This window comes from Neovison vison, chromosome 3, assembly GCF_020171115.1.
Source record: "Neovison vison isolate M4711 chromosome 3, ASM_NN_V1, whole genome shotgun sequence".
Lineage (NCBI taxonomy): Eukaryota > Metazoa > Chordata > Mammalia > Carnivora > Mustelidae > Neogale > Neogale vison.
In genome coordinates, this window is record NC_058093.1 from 217,934,937 (window position 1) to 217,954,177 (window position 19,241).

At 44.2% G+C, this 19,241-nt stretch overlaps 1 protein-coding gene across 3 annotated transcripts in view; it reads left to right on the plus strand.

Moving 5' to 3' along the window:
* MORC2 (MORC family CW-type zinc finger 2) overlaps positions 1-19,241 on the plus strand; it is a 42,794-nt gene that overhangs the window by 9,776 nt on the left and 13,777 nt on the right. For all 3 annotated transcript variants that reach the window (XM_044243903.1, XM_044243905.1, XM_044243904.1), the window contains exons 3-12: positions 186-220; positions 6,682-6,750; positions 7,478-7,568; positions 10,881-10,989; positions 15,816-15,975; positions 16,087-16,198; positions 16,696-16,821; positions 17,626-17,705; positions 18,426-18,508; positions 19,061-19,146. In XM_044243903.1, the coding sequence (XP_044099838.1) occupies positions 186-220; positions 6,682-6,750; positions 7,478-7,568; positions 10,881-10,989; positions 15,816-15,975; positions 16,087-16,198; positions 16,696-16,821; positions 17,626-17,705; positions 18,426-18,508; positions 19,061-19,146 (951 nt within the window). The remainder of the gene's footprint in view (positions 1-185; positions 221-6,681; positions 6,751-7,477; positions 7,569-10,880; positions 10,990-15,815; positions 15,976-16,086; positions 16,199-16,695; positions 16,822-17,625; positions 17,706-18,425; positions 18,509-19,060; positions 19,147-19,241) is intronic.

Here is a 19,241-nt window from a genome sequence, read left to right on the forward strand (position 1 = left end):
TTTCACAGACAGAAGGGAAGTAGTGTTTCCGAGTGTGAAAGTGTACTTTAATGGATACAGAATTTCTGTGTGACTTCCTAAAAATAGACTCAAAATATTATGCATCCCACTTAAAATACTATATATTTTGATGGTTGATATTTCATATTTTCATTTTCATATGTTCATTTCTTTTAATTTTGCAGAGATGCTGATGCCACCAGAATAGATATTTATGCAGGTAAGTTGGACATCAGTCCTTTTTTCTGATGTTCAGTTCCTTTGAATGCATTTATTGCTGTGCCTAAGAAGAAGCATCTAAGAGCCTGAGGAGATGGCACAATTACTCCAGGTCATAGGGTAGAAATAGGGCACCTCTAGTCAGGCATGTGGTAGAAACCAAGAATATTGGTGTAAGGAAACTAACATGTGGTTCCCAGATTTATAGATCTATTTATTAAATATTTTATTAAATAGAGCGCGAGAGGGAGCACGAATAGGGAGGAGAGGGAGAAGCAGGCTCTCTGCTGAGCAGGCAGCCTGACTCTGTGCTTCATCCGACCCTGGGATCATGACCTGAGGTGAAGACAGATTCTTAACCTACTGCCACCCAGGCGCCCCTATAGATCTGTTTAGATAGCCACTGAGAGACTTATGGGATGATGGGGTAGAGTAGTAGGGAGTGAAGTGACCAAGTACTGGTGGTTTTACTGGTTTGGATTACTGATTGGTTGATTTTGCTGGTACCTGGAGCCAGAAAGAGATTTGTTGGAGGCCAGTTTCTCTCTCTGCAACCTCAGTGAGGACTTGGAGAATTGCTGGTGTCAGTTGCATAAAACAGTGGATCAAGTGGGTTGGCAGTGGGGTTTGCTGAGGAGATGTTCTCAGGCAGAGGTGTCAGGTAGGAAGGAGACCTGCTTTGATTGGAATTTATTTTGTTTTTGTAAAGATTTCATTTATTTGAGAGAGAGGGACAGAGTGAGTGCATGAGTGGGGTGTGGGGAGAAGCAGAGAGAGAGAGAGGGACAAGCAGACTCTCCTTTGAGCAGGGAGCCTGATGCAGGGCTTGATTCCAAGACCCTGAGATCATGATATGAGCCAGAGTCAGATGCTCAGCCAACTGAGTGTACCAGGCACCCTGGAATTTAAAGATATTAATGGTGTCTCCTGTTCTGCTTATTTAATTGGCTCTGTTGTAAATTCTTAGTCATTATCATTGGCTTTTTAAAATTTTAAATCATTGTTTTTAGTTTGCTCCTTGCCTGTTCATTGTTTGTACCAGCATGTTTTTGATCATTTGAATTGCTAGAAATTTGGAAGCAAAATAGAGGAAGATGGCTTTTAAATCCTATTTGGCTAGCATAATATATAGGTCTCTGACAAACTTTTCTAAAGTCTTAAATAACACTGAGAAAAGTGAAGTGTTTTTGTGGGAATATACAGTTGTCAAATAACCCATCTTTGTAGACTCATTCATGAACAACTAAGAGACAATTTTCAGAACCTCCAGTGTTACATAATTTTATGAAGAATCTTCCCAGATATGATGAATTTCTCATGCCTGATATACTCAGGAGCAAAGAAGATAATTCAGAACAGCTAAAAATCAGCTATATTGCTTATTCTGAAAGCCTTTTGCTCAAAAGGCTATGCCAAAGTGGTGAAAATAAGACTTGTTTTATTTTTAGTAGAAAGGAACAGGAACAGGAAAGAAAGGAACAAAGTAAATATCAGGTGTTAGGGATACATCCAGAGGCACAGCAGAAGAGTGTTAAAGATGGTTACTTAAACCCTATGGCCAAATGGAGGCACCATTCCCAAGTCACAGTGTGTATCTTACATCTCAAGTGTACTTTAATGAGGAGCAATTACAGTTACCTCTAAAAGAAATGCTTTAATCCTTGTACAGATGGTAAAGCAGAGAATTGGCCTCTACTCCCAAGTGATGTGGAAAGGACAAATTATAGCTGGGTTTACTTGAAAGAAGTGTTTTAAACACAGATCACCCCTGCCCCCTCCTCCCACCTTTGGTGGTGAATTTCACTACAAAAATTTAATCCTTCATGCTTAAAATACAACAGAACCGTTGGATTTCAATTCAAATGAAAAAGACCCACTGTACATTTATTCTGTGCTCAGTGTTCTTACTCCTGTTGTGCTTAGGGAAGAGTCCAGAGAGGATGTGATGGGGTCTTTTCTAAGTTCTCACTAGAGAATTTAAGTCTTTAATTGGAGAGACAGTTAGCGCTCTGCAGGTGATTAAAGAACAATAACTTGATCTTGTGGGAACTGTCAAAGCAGTTAAGGATTAAATGGTGTGATAGAAGTACTAAGCACTACAGCATTTTAGAAAAAGATTTGATTTACTCCAAATACCTCCAGATTAGGAATCCTGGCTGAGATGTCCTTAACCTCACACTTTTCTACCTCAGAGCCTTACTAACACATTCAACAGGAGGAATAAAAGCAACTTCATTTTACAAGTACAAAGATAGAATTAGTAATACCCTAGTACTGTAAAGTTCTTATTGTCAGGGCACAGGGGAAAGTATTTTCCTGTCTCCCATTTGAGACTAGATTGATACTGAACTTGGAAATCCCCTTAAACATCAGATTTAATTTGACTTCATTAAAAAGTCATGTTTTAAAAGAAGGGTGACAAAGGAACCAGACTGTTAAAGTGCAGAGGTGTTCATTTACCCGAAGCATTCCTGTTTCTGTTAGACGGGGCCAGACAATAATGTGCCTGTCAGAAGTAGACTTGGGGGGGCGCCTGGGTGGCTCAGTGGTTAGGCCGCTGCCTTCGGCTCGGGTCATGATCTCGGGGTCCTGGGATCGAGTCCCGCGTCGGGCTCTCTGCTCAGCGGGGAGCCTGCTTCCTCCTCTCTCTGCCTGCCTCTCTGCCTACTTGTGATCTCTCTCTGTCAACTAAATAAATAAAATCTTTAAAAAAAAAAAAAAAAAAAGAAGTAGACTTGGTATTTTTACTGACTTTTTTTTTTTTTTTTAAAGATTTTATTTATTTATTTGACAGATAGAGATCACAAGTAGGCAGAGAAGCAGGCAGAGGGAGAGGAGGAAGCAGGCTCCTTGCTGAGCAGAGAGCCTGATGCGGGGCTTGATCCCAGAACCCTGGGATCATGACCTGAGCCGAAGGTAGAGGCTTTAACCCACTGAGCCACCCAGCTGCCCCTTTTTACTGACTTCTTGACTTCCTTGGATCGGCAATGCCATTCCTCAAAGATCCCCTCTGTGATGCTAGTAAGTGGAAAATTAGAGCACATATAACTGAAGTGAACACTACTCAGATTGCAAAAGAACAATGAAGAGCTTGGATTTCATTTTATTAACAACTTCTGTTAAGGACAATATTTTCTCATCTCTGACCTTTGACTTACGAGTTCCATTTTACATTTCTTCTGCTTCTTTCTGTCTCCTCTCCAGTGGGAGTTAGATGATTGGATGTCAGGCTAATTTGGAAAGCCAGACTTGGCCATCCTGGGGAGAGTTTAGATGTGCATCCTTCCAAACTCATTCTGATAATCCTATTTAGCTGCTACCAGGATCTGAAGCACAACTGTAAAGAGGGTAGTTCCAAGACATTTGTTGGGAGTGGGAGCATAAAACCTGCAGCTCTAGATTCTCTCTCTAGACTCTCCTCTCTCTAGAACTCCCCTTCCTTCATCAAAATCCTTTGCTTAGAGGCTTCAGATAACAGTTGACTGATAGAAGTGAATATCAGGTATTAGGAATACATCTCTAACTGGTGGGATGTCTGGGGAGATAGTTTTGAGTAGGGAAACCTTCTGGTCCTTGATGCTCTAGCTTAGTGCTTCTCACAGAGTGGTCCACTGATGGATAGCATCAGCATCCCCTGGGAGCATTTTAAAATGCAAATTCTCAGATGCCTTCTCAGATTCACACAGACTTTCTGGGGTAGAGCCCAGAATCTGTATTTTTAACAAGCTCTTCAGTTGATTCTTATGCACACTTCATTTTGCTCTACCTTACTCTTAATCTCCTGCTTAAACCCTTCTGCTTAACTGATTTGCTGCAGACAGTAGCATCTGTTGGACTGTAAGCTCAATGAAGGCAGTGATCATATCTGCATTATTTACTGCTGTCTTCATCATAGAGCCAGGAACAGAGAAGTGCTCAGTAAATTAAACAGGTGATCAGGATAAGCATTGTAACCAGGTGTTGATGTGACATTGCCTATTTACAAAGTTGAAGAAGTGACTGAAGAAGTTAGCTAGTCTCTTGGTCTTGAGGCAGTCTTGCAGAGGATCTTGTGCTCTTGGGTACTACTAGCTGCTTACAGACTGTTGATCACTATGTGGCCAGGAGATCCTCCATTGGTGGATCTCTTACCCTCGTAAACCATCTGAAGTATCTTTAAATGAAATCCTAGAACAAGAAAGGGATCTCAGGGGGCACCTGGGTGGCTCAGTGGATTAAAACCTCTGCCTTCGGCTTGGGTCATGATCCCAGGATCCTGGGATTGAGCCCCACATCGGGCTCTCTGCTCAGCGGGGAGCCTGCTTCCTCCTTTCTCTGCCTGCCTCTCTGCCTACTTGTGATCTCTGTCTGTCAAATAAATAAAATCTTTAAAAAAAAAGAAAGGGATCTCAGACCCACTGTTAAGTGATGATTATGTGCCTAACAAACACAAGGGCCTAGAAGTAATTTCCTATGCAGTTTTCAAGGAGGGCCACTTGGCTTGAATCATTCTGGATCCCAAAGCATGCTTCATATGTGTTTTATGGCTGAAGTGTACAACAAATGGCTCTTGACTAGATTTAGAACACTTCTTTTACCATACTCTGTATCTGACCTAGTTTGAGTCTTCATGTTATACTTCGCTTCCTCCAGAAGGAAACGTTGGAAGCCTCTTTGCACTTTTCTTGCACTTGCTCATGCTTACTAGATCTCACTTGGATTCTCCACGCTGATAAGAGGCACGGCCATAAGGAGAAATGTTCTTATCTACCCGTAATACTTACAGGAAGGTCCTTGCTCTTGAACTTTCAAGAAGCACTTGTCATTAATGTTTCAGCAAAGTCAGCTTCCTGAACACGTTGTGATACTTGAAAATCTGTGGTTTATAATATTTTCGAATAGCATTTTAAATTACACTAGTCCATTTAATAGAAGGTGGTCATGACTCACTGAATCTTTAGGACAAAGAGTATTTTATTTATTTATTTATTTATTTTTAAAAGATTTTATTTATTTATCAGAGAGAGAGAGGGGGAGAGAGCAAGCACAGGCAGACAGAATGGCAGGCAGAGGCAGAGGGAGAAGCAGGCTCCCTGCTGAGCAAGGAACCCGATGTGGGACTCGAACCCAGGACGCTGGGATCATGACCTGAGCCGAAGGCAGCTGCTTAACCAACTGAACCACCCAGGCGTCCCGGACAAAGAGTATTTTAAACTGGGATTCCTCAGCTTAAAGTTGGTGAACCACAGCTTACAGACACAAAAAAGTACTCAGGAACTAGGCTCTAAAGCAGACTTGGGTTTGTCCCTATAGTACTTTACGAATACCTCTTGCCTTTTAGTAGAAGTGCTCTCCTGATTCCAAGGCCTGTGCTGTTCCTCCTTTGTCACATTATCTTTATCATTGGTTATAGGCACCTTGAAAACTCCAGTATCACCCCCTTCCCAATTTGGGAATCTCTTCTTTAGTGTTTGTGACATGTTTAGACCCAGACTACTTAGAGTAACCACCTGCTGCTGCAGAAGACAGTTACTGAAAGAAGAGGTTCTTGCACCACTGAAATGGCAGCCAGGTTGTTCCCCTCCTGTCAACCAGGAAGCCCTGCCGTGGCTGCACTATCAAAGGACTTAATCCTCTTGTCAAAAGACTATTCCTCCTTCCAGTCAAGCAAGTCCAACTGGGACCAGGCAGCTCTCACTGCATCTTGTGCCATCTCATTTCTAGGTTAGGGAGCCATTTCAAGGACCCATTGCAAGCAGAGGATGTGGCAATGAGTACAGATACCCCAGAAACTCAAGTTAGCCTGGGGATAGTCATACATAGACTTAGAAATTTCTGTGGCTAGTAACTGCCACCACTGTACCCACAGCATGTCTGGCTTGATCATCTTGTCTGAAGGCTACTCCAGATTTAACCCACAAAGAAGATGGCCCTGTTGAATTTGAGCAGTGTTGGCAATGTACAATGTGTAGTAGTTGGAGTGCTTTAGTGCCCTGGGACCCATGGCAGAGGGTAGAGGTGGAAGTAATCCAGGTAGAGAGAGACAGTAAGATGATTGAGGCTTTTATAAAATAGATGCATATTCAGGGGTGCCTGGGTGACTCAGACAGTGGGCTCGGGTCATGACCTCAGAGTCCTGGTATCAATCCCTGAGTTGGGTTCCCTGCTTGGTGGTTAGTCTAGTGGACCAGGTATTTCCTGCCTTCAAAGAGTCTTGTCTTTGTCATTAACTAGAAAATATTGGAGAACATTTGATAGTAATGCCCACCCTCAAGGGCCCTGACATTTACCTTACACTAGCTAGGGCTATTAGAAGGAGGAGCTAGGTTTGTCCTAACCTTTTTGGGTCAAATGTCACATTGATCTACCTTCTGACCTTACACATGTTTCCACCCTCTGGTGGAACTACCATTGGTAATTCCTGGTAGGTAATTACCTGGTAGGTAAGTAACTACCCAGTAATGACAACCGCTTCTTTTACAGAAAGGCGAGAGGACCTTCGAGGAGGATTTATGCTTTGCTTTTTGGATGATGGAGCAGGAATGGATCCAAGTAAGTGATGAGATGATTTTTTTTTTTTAAAGATTTTATTTATTTATTTGAGAGGGAGACAGTGAGAGAGAGCATGAGCAAGGAGAAGGTCAGAGGGAGAAGCAGACTCCCCGTGGAGCTGGGAGCCTGATGCAGGACTCGATCCCGGGACTCCGGGATCATGACCCGAGCCGAAGGCAGTCGTCCAACCAACTGAGCCACCCAGGCGTCCCAGAGATGATTTCTTATTTTGGGGAGGATGTAACTCTTTTTACTAAATACTTACTGTGTTGTTTTTCTGTTGCCTTACTGTTGTGACTAGAAGATACACCTGGAGAGAGAGAGGTCTGTTGCAACATCTCAGGCTTAATTCCACTAATGGATTTGCCAGGTCTTGTCCTAGCATGGGAGATAGGATCTGAATGGCAGCCTGAAGTCAGTCAGATTACCCGTCTCTTGACATTGTGTTTATCAGCTTGCACAACACCCTGGAGCAGGAACTACAGAGGCCTCCCTCAGCCTTCATACATACCATGTTCTGGTAATAGAATAAGGGCATAGTGATGGTGGTACTGACAGGCCAGTCAGAGGTTGTTTCCATTTGCCTCATGGTTCTGAATTTCCTTGGAAGGTGGTTTTAGTAGACGCATAGCCCTGCTTAGATTTAGCGAGGCTCAAACCTTTGATTTTTGAGGATCCTGGGGAAGAAATGTAAATGCTTTCACTTTCTTTGTACCTGTGACTTCAGGTGATGCTGCCAGTGTGATCCAGTTTGGGAAGTCGGCCAAGCGAACTCCTGAGTCCACCCAGATTGGGCAGTATGGGAATGGGTTAAAATCGTAAGTATACTAGAAGCCTGTCATAGGACTCAGTACAGAATTAAGCAATACTGCCCTGCTGCTGTCCAGTGAAAACTTTTCTGTTCCTTATCCTTCTGGAGCAGAGGAAAGGTCGGAAAGAAGTAGTAGTTTGGGAACTTAGCAACTTCTGTACAGCCAGGTTTTCCTTACAGATTGAAAGAATGAACATCCTAAACCATTTGGGGTGAGAGAAGCAAACTGTAGGTTTCTCTTGACAGTGTGCTGTGGAGTTGCATCTCTCCTCCTGATGAAAATTCTTATTTTTACCCTTTGGTTTGAGGATGCAAGTGGTTGTTTTGTGGGGTTAGGATGTATCTGAGATGCTAAAGGGGTTGCTTCATGGCATTGCAGTGTTTCCTGTCACCCGCCACATGTCATGCTTTGACCAGGCATTGGGGATCCAGGGTGAGTAATGGAGATCTGAATCCTCCCTCTCAGAGGACATGGTCTCCACTTCTGTGTCCTGCTAGACCCTGTAGCAGGGACATACCTAATGTCTTCAGAACCCTTGGGACTTCTTTCTCAGCCCTTGGTTCCCACTTGTTTGGTGTTTGGAATGTGTTGTTCTGGTTTTGAGTGAAGCCCCAAGAGAAAGGTTTCTATTTCTGAAATGCTCACTTCCAGCTGTACATACCTTTGGATGGAATAAGATTTAGTGGAATTGGAATTTGTACAAATGGAATTCTGAGTCACATTTCCAGTCTTGCTGTGGAAACGTGTTGTTTTGTTCGAGAGAGCGTGGTGCTTTGGTCAGTCAGCAGTATCAGTTGTCCCTCGCATGCAGCATGCTTTGGCAAGGAAAGAGAGTGCTTCCAGAGACATCGGGGACATGGTACCTGGACTTTTTGTCTTTCAGGGGAGAAACCAAATGGTAGTAACAAGTTCTTACCATGTGCCAGGCACTTTGCTAAAAACTTTACTTGAATGATCTTATTTATTCCTTCTATTCTTATTTATTCTCATTTTCCAATGAGGAATTTGAGATTTATGGGGATGAAGTGATTTTCCCAGAGGTATAAAAGTGTAGCCCAAGGTATAAAAATATAAAAATTTTATATCTTATAAAAGGTATAAAAGTGTATCCCAAGTGTAGAGCTGAGATATGAACCAGGTCCTTTTGACTGCAGAGCTGGAGCGGTTACCCATCTCACTTCAGTCATACAAATTAAAGTTCAGATCTCACCTCAGCCACTGAATTATTTCTCTGAGCTTTAGCATCCTTTTTGTAAATTGGGATTATAAATATGTGCTAAGTAAGTTAAGGATTAAATGCTCTTATTGCCTTGAGAGCCTTAGACTAGTTTCTGGATTCTTACTTTATTTCTCCTTTGATCTTTCCATGGCAGATTCCTGGTCTGAATAGCTAGATCTAGGGTAGGGCCTAGGAGTCTATAGGTAGGTTCCCCATTGTTCTGGTGCTGGTGCCCTAAATCCCAATAACTGAGGTCTCTTAGTGTCAGTGTGAAAGAAGTCCTGACTTCCCATCTGGATTGTAGTCCAGTCTCCTTCTACCTGATCTTAGCAGTTTTGTGACCTCAGGCAAGCTCTTTCATGTCTCTGCATATGTGTTTTCTAATCTAGAAAATGCAATTCTGTTCTCTGACTTTCTACCTTACAGAGCAAGTTTGAGGAGCAAACAAAATAGGACTCTAACTGTGCTTAGAAGACTGGGAAGTTGCAAGTGTTATCATTAACATATTTTAGTAGACTGAGTTTTATAAAGGATGCATTCAGTTGGAGCCATCTAGTGTTGAGAGTGTACTTATTTTGAAACCAATTCAGAAGTTGAAAAAGAGTTTCAGAAGGGAGTGATTTGTGGTGAGAATAGGGCTGAGAAGCAAGGAAGCCAGCAGAGAAGTGGCATTTTTGGGGTTGTTGCTCTTAGCTCCAAGGTCAGGATCAAAGAGAGAATAAAGAAGCACAAAGTGAGAGTTTTTGCCAAATTAGGGCAAGAGCAAGCTTTGACAGAAGGGAAGGTAATATGCCTCATTTTGCTATCCGTAAGCTTCAGGGGAGAAGGAGGAGGGCTGTGAAATCTGTCAGAGGAAGGAGCATTGCCAGCATCTTGGGAACTGGAGGAGGAGAAAGAGAACTTGGCAGCCCCCGGGGTGTCTCTGGATAGTGTCCTGGGCGTTTTCCTGAGCATTTGGGAAAATGGGACATGGCATTCATTTGTGTGTTTGGCATGCCAGCCTGGTTTGTATTTGTATGTAGAAGAAAGTAATGAGGCTTCCCACTGCCATCTCCTCCCTGGGGTATTATGAAGACTAATGAGATAATAGCCATAAAGCCCCAGAAGCTGCTTCGAAGAAAGGAGCTAAACAGCCCCATTGTTCAGTGGGCAATGAACTGTTGGAACTTCTGCCCTGTTCCTGTTGCCCAGAAAGGCCTGTCCTTGCCTGTTCCTCACCTGATTTAATGTGGCTAAGCAGAGGAAGGAAGCAGTTGATTCCATTTAGACTTTTGCCTTGTGGAACCCAGCCTCAAGGCACATTTCCCAGAAACCAGCTGCATCTAAGAGCAGGGACCGCCTAGGTCATAATGAGCTTGAAGTGGCAAAACCATTTTGAGACAGAAGATAGTTGAGGTTATAGGATATGAACCAATTATAGGCCTCCTTAAAAACTATGATTAAGAATTATATTGCGTATAGTTAGCCCCTGTATTTGGCTTAGCCTTGGGATCATACCGTTTTTTTTGTGGTTGGTTTGTTTGTTTGTTTGTTTGTTTTGTTTTGTTTTTTTTTTTGAGGACTTAGTGTAGATTGTGGGCTGTGCCCTTGATGGTGCTGCCATTTGATGAGTGAATGAGAAGGAATTTGTGTCAACAAAGGAAGGACCAGATGGGAACTGGATGTGGTCAGCATGGAAGATGATGTGTTGAAGGTATTAGTTCCTGGAAATTGGATGGTGGCACAGAGAGTACAGCAGCCCTTGTGTAGCTGAGATGAACCTGGTGCATGGGCAGCAGGGGTTACTTGCTGTTTTGGCAGCAGGTCAGGAGTTAAACTTGGGGCTGGTGATCTGTGGTGAATGTACCCTAGAAGGGTGGTGAGGAAGCGTTGTTTGGAGGGTAAGCAGGGTCATGCTAATTGTGAGGAATGATGAAGGCTTATGTAAGAGCAGAGGGAATGAGGACTGTGGACCTCATCTCAGAGTCCTGTGAGGAAGGGAGGTCTTGAGGAGAGCTTTCCAAAGGCAGTTTCAGTCATGTCCAGAGGGTGAATTCGCTCTTTTTTCAGGTGAGTTTTTGAATCCCTGGGAGAATAACCCATTTTTGCTTTCCTTTCAGGGGCTCAATGCGCATCGGGAAGGATTTTATACTCTTCACTAAGAAGGAAGACACCATGACCTGCCTCTTTTTGTCTCGGACCTTTCATGAGGAAGAAGGCATTGATGAAGTAGGTCCTAGCCTCATGGTTTGAGTCATCATTTCACATTTCCTGGGTCTGCCTAGGTTATTTGCCATGCTGTGCTTATTGGGTTTGCAGGATTGCAGCCATGCTCTCCTTGTGGGATTATCTGTTTGGATTAACTTGTTGAGGGGTTAGGCAGAGTTCTTAGTGCAAGAGGAGTTAAAAATTTCAAAGCTTTAACCCTACAACCCAGCAATCGCACTACGGGGTATTTACCCTAAAGCTACAAATGTAGTGATCTGAAGGGGCACATGCACCCGAATGTTTATAGCAGCAGTGTCCACAATAGCCAAACTATGGAAAGAACCTAGATGTCCATCAACAGATGAATGGATAAAGAAGATGTGGTATGTGTGTGTGTATACGTATGTGTGTACACACACACACACACACACACACAGGAATACTATGCAGCCATCAAAGGAAATGAAATCTCTTTTGCAATGATGTGGATGGAACTAGAGGGCATTATGCTGAGTGAAGTAAGTCAGTTAGAGAAAGACAATTATCATATGATCTCTGATACGAGGAATTTGAGAGGCGGGGCAGGGGTTGACATAGGGAAGGAAAAAATGAAACAAGATGGGATCAGGAGGGAGACAAACCATAAGAGGCTCTTACTCTCACAAAACAAACTGAGGGTTGCTGGGGGATGGGGGTGTAGGGATAGGTGCTGGGGGTATAGGTTATAGACATGGGGGAGGGTATATGCTATGGTGAGTGCTGTGAAATGTGTAAGCCTGAGGATCCACAGACCTGTACCCCTGGGGCAAATAATACATTATATGTTAATAAAAATAAAAAAGAAAAATAAAGAAAAAAAATCTCAAAGCTTTAGAGAATAGTTGTCCTGTTTCCGAGAATGAGGCCATCAAATGGCAGGAACCAAGAGTTGGATTTGTAACTTCTCTATAGACCTGCAGCCTGAATTTAGTCTGTTGGGGTGTCAGTATGAAGAGTTGTTTTATCAAGGGGAATGTTTTGGCTTCTTGACTATGGGTGGAGAGCACAATCTGCAGTAATAATAAGAACTCATAATAGGGGCGCCTGGGTGGCTCAGTAGGTTGGACGACTGTCTTCGGCTCAGGTCATGATCCTGGAGTCCCGGGATCGAGTCCCACATCAGGCTCCCAGCTCCATGGGGAGTCTGCTTCTCCCTCTGACCTTCTCCTCACTCATGTTCTCTCTCACTGTCTCTCTCTTAAATAAATAAATAAAATCTTTAAAAAAAAAAAAAAAAGAACTTACAATAGGAAAAGCACTGTCTTTCTCGTATGATGGTGATTTTGTGAAATGTGCTATGATTGTATTTTCCTTTTTAAGAAATTTGTTGCTTTAATGGTCTATATCAGAAGGTACAAGTCAGGTACCTGTGGGGCCTGGGCAGGTAATGAAGCAGGAAAGTATATTGAAACTATCATGGTTAAGTTCTTTGCTAAATGACAGATGACACTTAGCCCCAGCTCATCATTGCTATGCTGGAAAGAAGTCCTAATGAATCTAGAGTATTCTGATTTTAAAACATTAATTAGTTAATTATTAAGCTAAACACATGCTCGGTTGAGTCTCTTTGTGGCCTGGTGGTTAAGACATCTACGGAGCTCGTCTGGTGAGGTATGTGCTTCCTCGCCAGAGAGGGGATCAGAGACTAGTCTGCCCAGCCTCAGTCTGGACTCTTTCTCCTTTCATGTGTGAGAAACGGTGACCAGAGCTGTACAGAAGGGACTGAGAGGGTCTGCAGAGAGAAATCCTGAGATAGGTGAATTTAGTTACGGTTTCAATCTCTCTTAGTTAGCTGTGATTTAATTTGTGCTGGCCCTATTAGATGTGAGCTTAAATCATAACAAATTAGTTCATGGTGGGAATGAAAGGCTGTTTTTCCCTACCACCTTTACTTGGCAAGCCATGGATTTGTTTGCCTTTTTGGTGCACAGTGTCAGTTCATCCATCATACATGCAGTGAGAGAAGTGCTATAGCTGGAATGAATAGGTTCCTGGGAGAAGGTAGGGCAGGAGAACTTTTGTCCAGGCTGTGGTTTTCAGGAATGTTTCCTGATGGACTGTGGGTAGTGAGAGGAAGGTGGTCAAGTCCATGGAAGTAGCCTGTTGAAGGCCCTGAGGGCTGGTGAGGGCTGTGGGATCGGACTTGGCAGAGGGGCTACCTGAAGAAAGGTGGTGGCCTCTGGAGAGCAGGAGGGATAGGTCAGGTTTGATCTTTTAAGTAAAGGTGGTGTGGCAGTATCAGATTCTCTTTTAAAAAGATCAGTTTTGTGGGGCATGATCTGACTCTCGATTTTACCTCATGTCAAGATCTCAGGCTCCTGAGATTGAGCCTCCATTGGGCTATGCCCAGTGCATAGCCTGCTTTAGATTCTCTCTCTCCCTTTCCCCTTCCCTGCCTGCTCTCACTCTCGGTCTCAAAAAAAAAAAAAAGAGGAGAGAAAGGCAGGTGTTGGAGTAGATTGGTCGAGATTCCCTAGCTGTTTGTGGCCTGGCAGGACCGAAGCAGGGAGGTCCTTTAAGCATGCGAGGCCCACAAATCTGGTGTTTGATTAGTGGAGAGAGGAAGGAAGGTCATGAATGATGTTGGTTCTGGTGTGGCTGCTGGCGCATGATGTCAGCTGTTTAGAGCTGGTAAAGAATGAGAGTGGCGCCTTGCTCTTTGGTGAAAAGTGTAAGTTCCCCTGAAAAGTTAAGTCTGGGTCGTGAGCTTCTGGGGAGGCCTGGGCTCTGGGATCCTTGGTAGCAGATGAGCTCACCTAAAGGGGTGTACACAGTGAGAAGAGGACCTGGGATCTCAGAGATGCTCTTCTCCAGGGAGAGGACAGGTGGCACAAGAGACAGGAATGAGGAGATACGTAGGAGGAAAACTAGGAGAGTGGTGACATTGAAATTAAAGAAGTGTTCAGATGACTGGGATAGGTGCCAGTGGAAATGTATGCTGTTTAAAGTAATGCTGTTGTGAAATTAAAATAATTTGAATAGAATAAAAAAAAATAAAGTAATGCTGTTGTCACCTGGGCTGTTGTGAAGAATGGGGGTTGCAGAGTCAGGTATAGATTCATAGAACACAAATGGAACTCAGTTCCTTGGTTGAAAAAGCTAGGTTTAAGTTTTTTCCTTACTTGGTGCTAGAAGGTCACTATTTTGGATTGTACTCTAGCACAAACTCAGCCAAGATTTCAAAATAAGATCATTTTCTACTGAGTAGGAATGTGTCCAAACGAGCTCTAGGGATGAATACCATTAGGAATAAAGGTTCTTAGAAAACAGTAAAATGTCTCAGAACCCTTAACAGTAAGTGTCACCCTGACACTTCTTAAAATATAGAACCCCTTTATTCTCAGAGTAGGCGGTTTGATTTGAACCTTCGAGGTGGCTGAGACTGGTTTGCTTTACAGAGGGAATCAAATGTTAGCTATCCACAGGACTCCTGGGCACCTGGCTGAGAGAGGAGCCACATCTAAAGGGTGTGGCACTCGAGGGTGGGGTTTTAGAAGAAAGAGTAGGATTTTTTCCCTTCAGTTTTATTGAAGTTTAATTGACGAAGGTAGGAATTTTAAAAACATAAGATTAAATTCCATAGTATGAAATAGTATATCAAAATACAGATACAGGGCACCTGGGTGGTTCTGTGGGTTAAGCCTCTGGCTCAGGTCATGATCCCAGGGTTCTCTGGGATAGAGGCCTGCATCAGGCCCTCTGCTCAGCAGGGAGCCTGCTTCCTGCTCTCTCTCTGCCTGCCTCTCTGCCTACTTGTGATCTCTCTCTGTCAAATAAATAAAATCTTTTTAAAAATGCAGGTACAGTTGAGAGGATAATTAAAAAGTGAACACTTAGGTAGCTGTCCTAATAGACTGATACTAGAAGCCCCCAGTGTGTCCCCTCACTAGCTGCATTCCTTACTGCACCTCTGAAGGAACCACCTTCAGGTAACTTTTGTAATGATTATTTCCTTGTTCTCTTTATAGTTTTGGCACCTGTGTTGTGTATGCGTTCTTGAATAGTTTAGTTTTGTCTATTTTGTGTTTATGTAAGTGGGCTCATACCATAAGATTGATTTTTTTTTTCTATTTTGTCTTTTTCATGTAACAATTTTTTGTTGTTTTTGTTTTAGTAGGGGGAGGGGCAGGGAAAGAAAGAATCTCAAGCAGGCTTTATGCCCAGCTCAGAGCCCAAGATGGGGCTTGATCTCACAACCCTGAGATCATAACCTGAGTCAATATCAGGAGTCAGACACTTAACCAACTGAGCCAACCAGTCGCCCCTCACATAGCATTGTTTTTGAGATCCATCCATGTTGATGCTAATAGCTGTTAGTTTGTTCATTGTCATTACTGCACACTACTCCGTTGTGTAAATATATGATAGTATAATTTATCCATTCTAAATTGGTTGCTGGTACCTATATACAGGACACACTGCCAGGTTCTGGAGTGGAATTGCTGAGTTGTATGTTTATAGGTATCTTCAGATTCACTAGATAAGTACAGATATCTTTTCAGTAGTAGAAAGAGTAGAATTAACACCAAATTAGGAGAATGGCCAGGGCCATCCCAAGCAGGGAACTGCCCGTGCAAAGACCTCCAGGGCATAAATCAGAATATCCCAGAGGACCTAGTGCTGTGAGGCTGAGTCTTGGAAAGGGCAGAAGTCAGAGAGCCTCTGATGTCAGGCTACAAAGCTTGGATCTCTCCTCTGGGGCAGTGGGGCAGTGTGGAGCCACTGTGGAGAGGGACAAGATGGGGGGTACATTTTGAGGGAAGCTGTTCTGGGTCTTCCATCAGTGTCTGCCTGTGCTTTCTCCAAAGGTGATAGTCCCATTGCCCACCTGGAATGCTCGGACCCGGGAACCTGTCACAGACAATGTGGAGAAGTTTGCCATTGAGACAGAGCTCATCTACAAGTATTCTCCCTTCCGCAATGAAGAGGAAGTTATGACTCAATTCATGAAGATTCCTGGGGACAGTGGTAAGTAGGATTGAGCCTACAGTCCCTAGAATCTAGGAGCTCCAGAGCCATGAATGGTGTGGGGATGGGCAGGTGGTGCCTAGCAGAACAAAAGGAGGATTTCTTTCCCAGGAACACTGGTGATCATCTTCAATCTCAAACTCATGGATAATGGAGAGCCAGAGCTAGACATAATCTCAAATCCAAGAGATATCCAGATGGCAGAGACTTCCCCAGAGGGCACGTGAGTGTGGCTGAGAAGGGAGGGAAGTCTTAGAACTGGTGTTCATTTTCTCAGGGAGAGAGCTCAGGAGGTGAGTTTAGCGAAAGGGGGAGGGAGAGCTCATTCCCTGAATTTCCCAGTACTGGAGTTGATGAAGCTGAGCACTCCATATTTTCTTACCACAAGCAGGACAAATAGGATAGCAGCTCCACAGCTAAGCCAAAGAAAAGATTAATGATCTCTTGCCCTGACTCCTTGATTTGGAAACAGCCTTAGAGGTGGGGGAGGATTTGCTGGGTCTGTGGTGGGGCCAGTGGTAGGGCTGGGTCAGGTGTCTATGGAGTGCCTATGCTGGGGATTTGAGGGGTGTGCATCCCACATTGAGGCAGCAGCCCTTCAGGGTGGTGAGAAAATCCAGGATATGAGGTGGAGGGTTTGCAGAGAGGCTGTCTTGCCATTTCTTTGGCCAAGCTGGTTGTGGGTGGGTGATAGCACTCTTCCATTCCTGCCACCTCTAGGAAGCCAGAGCGGCGCTCCTTCCGTGCCTATGCTGCTGTGCTCTATATTGATCCCCGGATGCGGATCTTCATCCATGGGCACAAGGTGCAGACCAAGAGGCTCTCCTGCTGCCTATATAAGCCCAGGTAGGGGCCTCCCCACCCTGGTCCACTGTTCCCTTGAGCTGAGAATGGGGCTGTGGCTGTATTTCTTATAGGCATTGTTGGGGTGATGGTAGGAGTGATGATGATAAGAGGCTCTGACAGTGTTGACTGCATTTGGGCCTTTAAGCTCCTTGTGATTTACTGCATAGAAACTTCTAAGTCTTGAGGAGGGGGCACAGATGGCTGGTGAGCTGTGAAGATTGGCTGTTGAAGCTTTCTGAGTGTGAGTTCTGTGACATGGAGGGTGCCCTACCTGGCACAATGAACTGAGCCTCTCAGCTTTAGGGCCAAGTGACCTTTAGATACTCACAGGAGAGAGCAAAGGCCCTGGCTGATTGCTGAGATTTGTTTCTTCTGTGGGATTATTGACACATCTGGTGAGTAGTGAGGTTGCTTATCAAAGATGGAGCAAGGGGAAAGTGGAATAAGGAGTTGAGGATTTTGCTGAACTAAGTTTTTGTTTTTGTTTTGTTGGTTTTTTTTGAGAGAATGAGTGAGGGGGAGCACGAGACAGGAGAGGGTCAGAGAGAGAAGCAGACTCTCCACTGAGCAGGGAGGCCTATGTGGGACTTAATACCGGGACTCCAGGATCATGACCTGAGCCAAAGGCAGTCGCTTAACGAACTGAACCAACCAGGCGCCCTAAAATAAGTTTGTTTTTGACTCATCATGAATATAGTGCAGCCTGGAAGGAAGCAGGAACGGCAGGGTGCTTCTTGAGTTGCACAGGTTGCTGCCCTACCCTGCTGCTGCTTGGGTCTTCAGGTTGCTTTTTCCCCTGTTCAGGATGTACAAGTACACATCAAGCCGTTTCAAGACTCGCGCAGAGCAGGAGGTGAAGAAAGCTGAGCATGTAGCGCGGATTGGTAATGTGCACTCCCTGCCCCCTGGGCAGGAGGTGGGATCAGGTTGGGGTTGTCTGGGGGATACTTCTGGCCAAAGCAGGATCCAAAAAAAGCTCTGTCTAGCTAGCACCCAGGGGCAGGTTCTTCTGAACCACTGGTCTAGTTCCTCTTGCACCCCTCCCCTTGCATGCCAATCCTCTCAGCATATTTTCCCCCAGACTCTACTTTATCAGCCATTTTTAGGGACTTACCTAAATTAGCACCAACTCCTTGATTTGCCCAGAGTGAAGAATCTCACACTTTCCTTTGGCCCAAATACTTGTGAAATTAGTTTTCCTGACTCCAGGGCAAAAATCTCAAGGTTTCTCATGGTGACGGGGCTTCTTGGCAGCTTGATGGAGAGTGATTGGCTGAGGACTTTGATGCCTTCCAGCTCCTGCTGAGGATGTAACTCTGGTTGCCTTGGGCAGTTTTTGACCTGTTCTGGTTCGTTTGTAAAGTTAAAAAAAAAAATGTCTAAAGTATAAATAGTGCCTGTTTTGTTTGAGGCCTCCAAACAAAAGGATTTTCCTTTTTGTACTGACTCTGCATTCGAGGCAGAGAGGTTGGAGGCAGCTCTTTTGTTCCTTTGCAGTGTACATACATCTTGCCCAGTGGGTACTGCACGGTGGGATTCAGGAAGGATGACTAAAAGTTTTTGAACCTTTGTATTCTTTAATTATGGCTTCTTCTGGATTTTAGCTGAGGAGAAGGCACGGGAGGCAGAGAGCAAAGCTCGGACCTTAGAAGTTCGCCTAGGTGGAGACCTCACGCGGGACTCCAGGGTAAGGCCCCAAATCCGAGCAGCTGTTGTCTAACATTTCTGGTATTAGGATCCCAGAGCTGGCCAGGCTCAGCCCCAAGCTAGTTGTGAACCCCTCGCCCTAAAGCTGCAAAATGGGACGTTAAGATGTTTCCGTAATCATTATTGAACACACTGTATGGCAGAATCTTGGCTAATCATTTCAACATCCTAACGACAATATGGAGTGGCCACTGTTAGTATTCTCAGTTTATAGAAAGGGAAATTGAAGTGAAGATGGTCACTTGCCCCAGGTCACATACCTGAAGGGGTCTGAGCAGTTCTTTACCCCTCTGTCTGACACTATTATTTCAGTTGGGGGTGTTTCCTCCTTCATTTCAGCCTGGTCAGGTAAAGCACAACTTTTGGGAGTTTGTCCCCATTAAGGTCATTTTTCTGTAGAAAAGAAGTAAATCTCTAAGTGTGGTTCTGAATCCATGTGATTTAAACAGAAGTTTCAGATGGTGATTATAATATTGCCTGCTATGGCCCACAGCACCTCCTCCCCTCACTTGGTGCCAACGTATGTTTCCAGGTGATGTTGCGGCAGGTCCAAAACACAGCCATTACCCTGCGCAGAGAAGCAGATGTCAAGAAGCGGATCAAGGAAGCCAAGCAACGGTGAGTGCCAGGGCTGGCTTTTGTGGGTGTTTTGTTTTTAAGATTTATTTATTTATTTATTTATTTGCCAGAGAGAAAGAGTGAGAACACACACA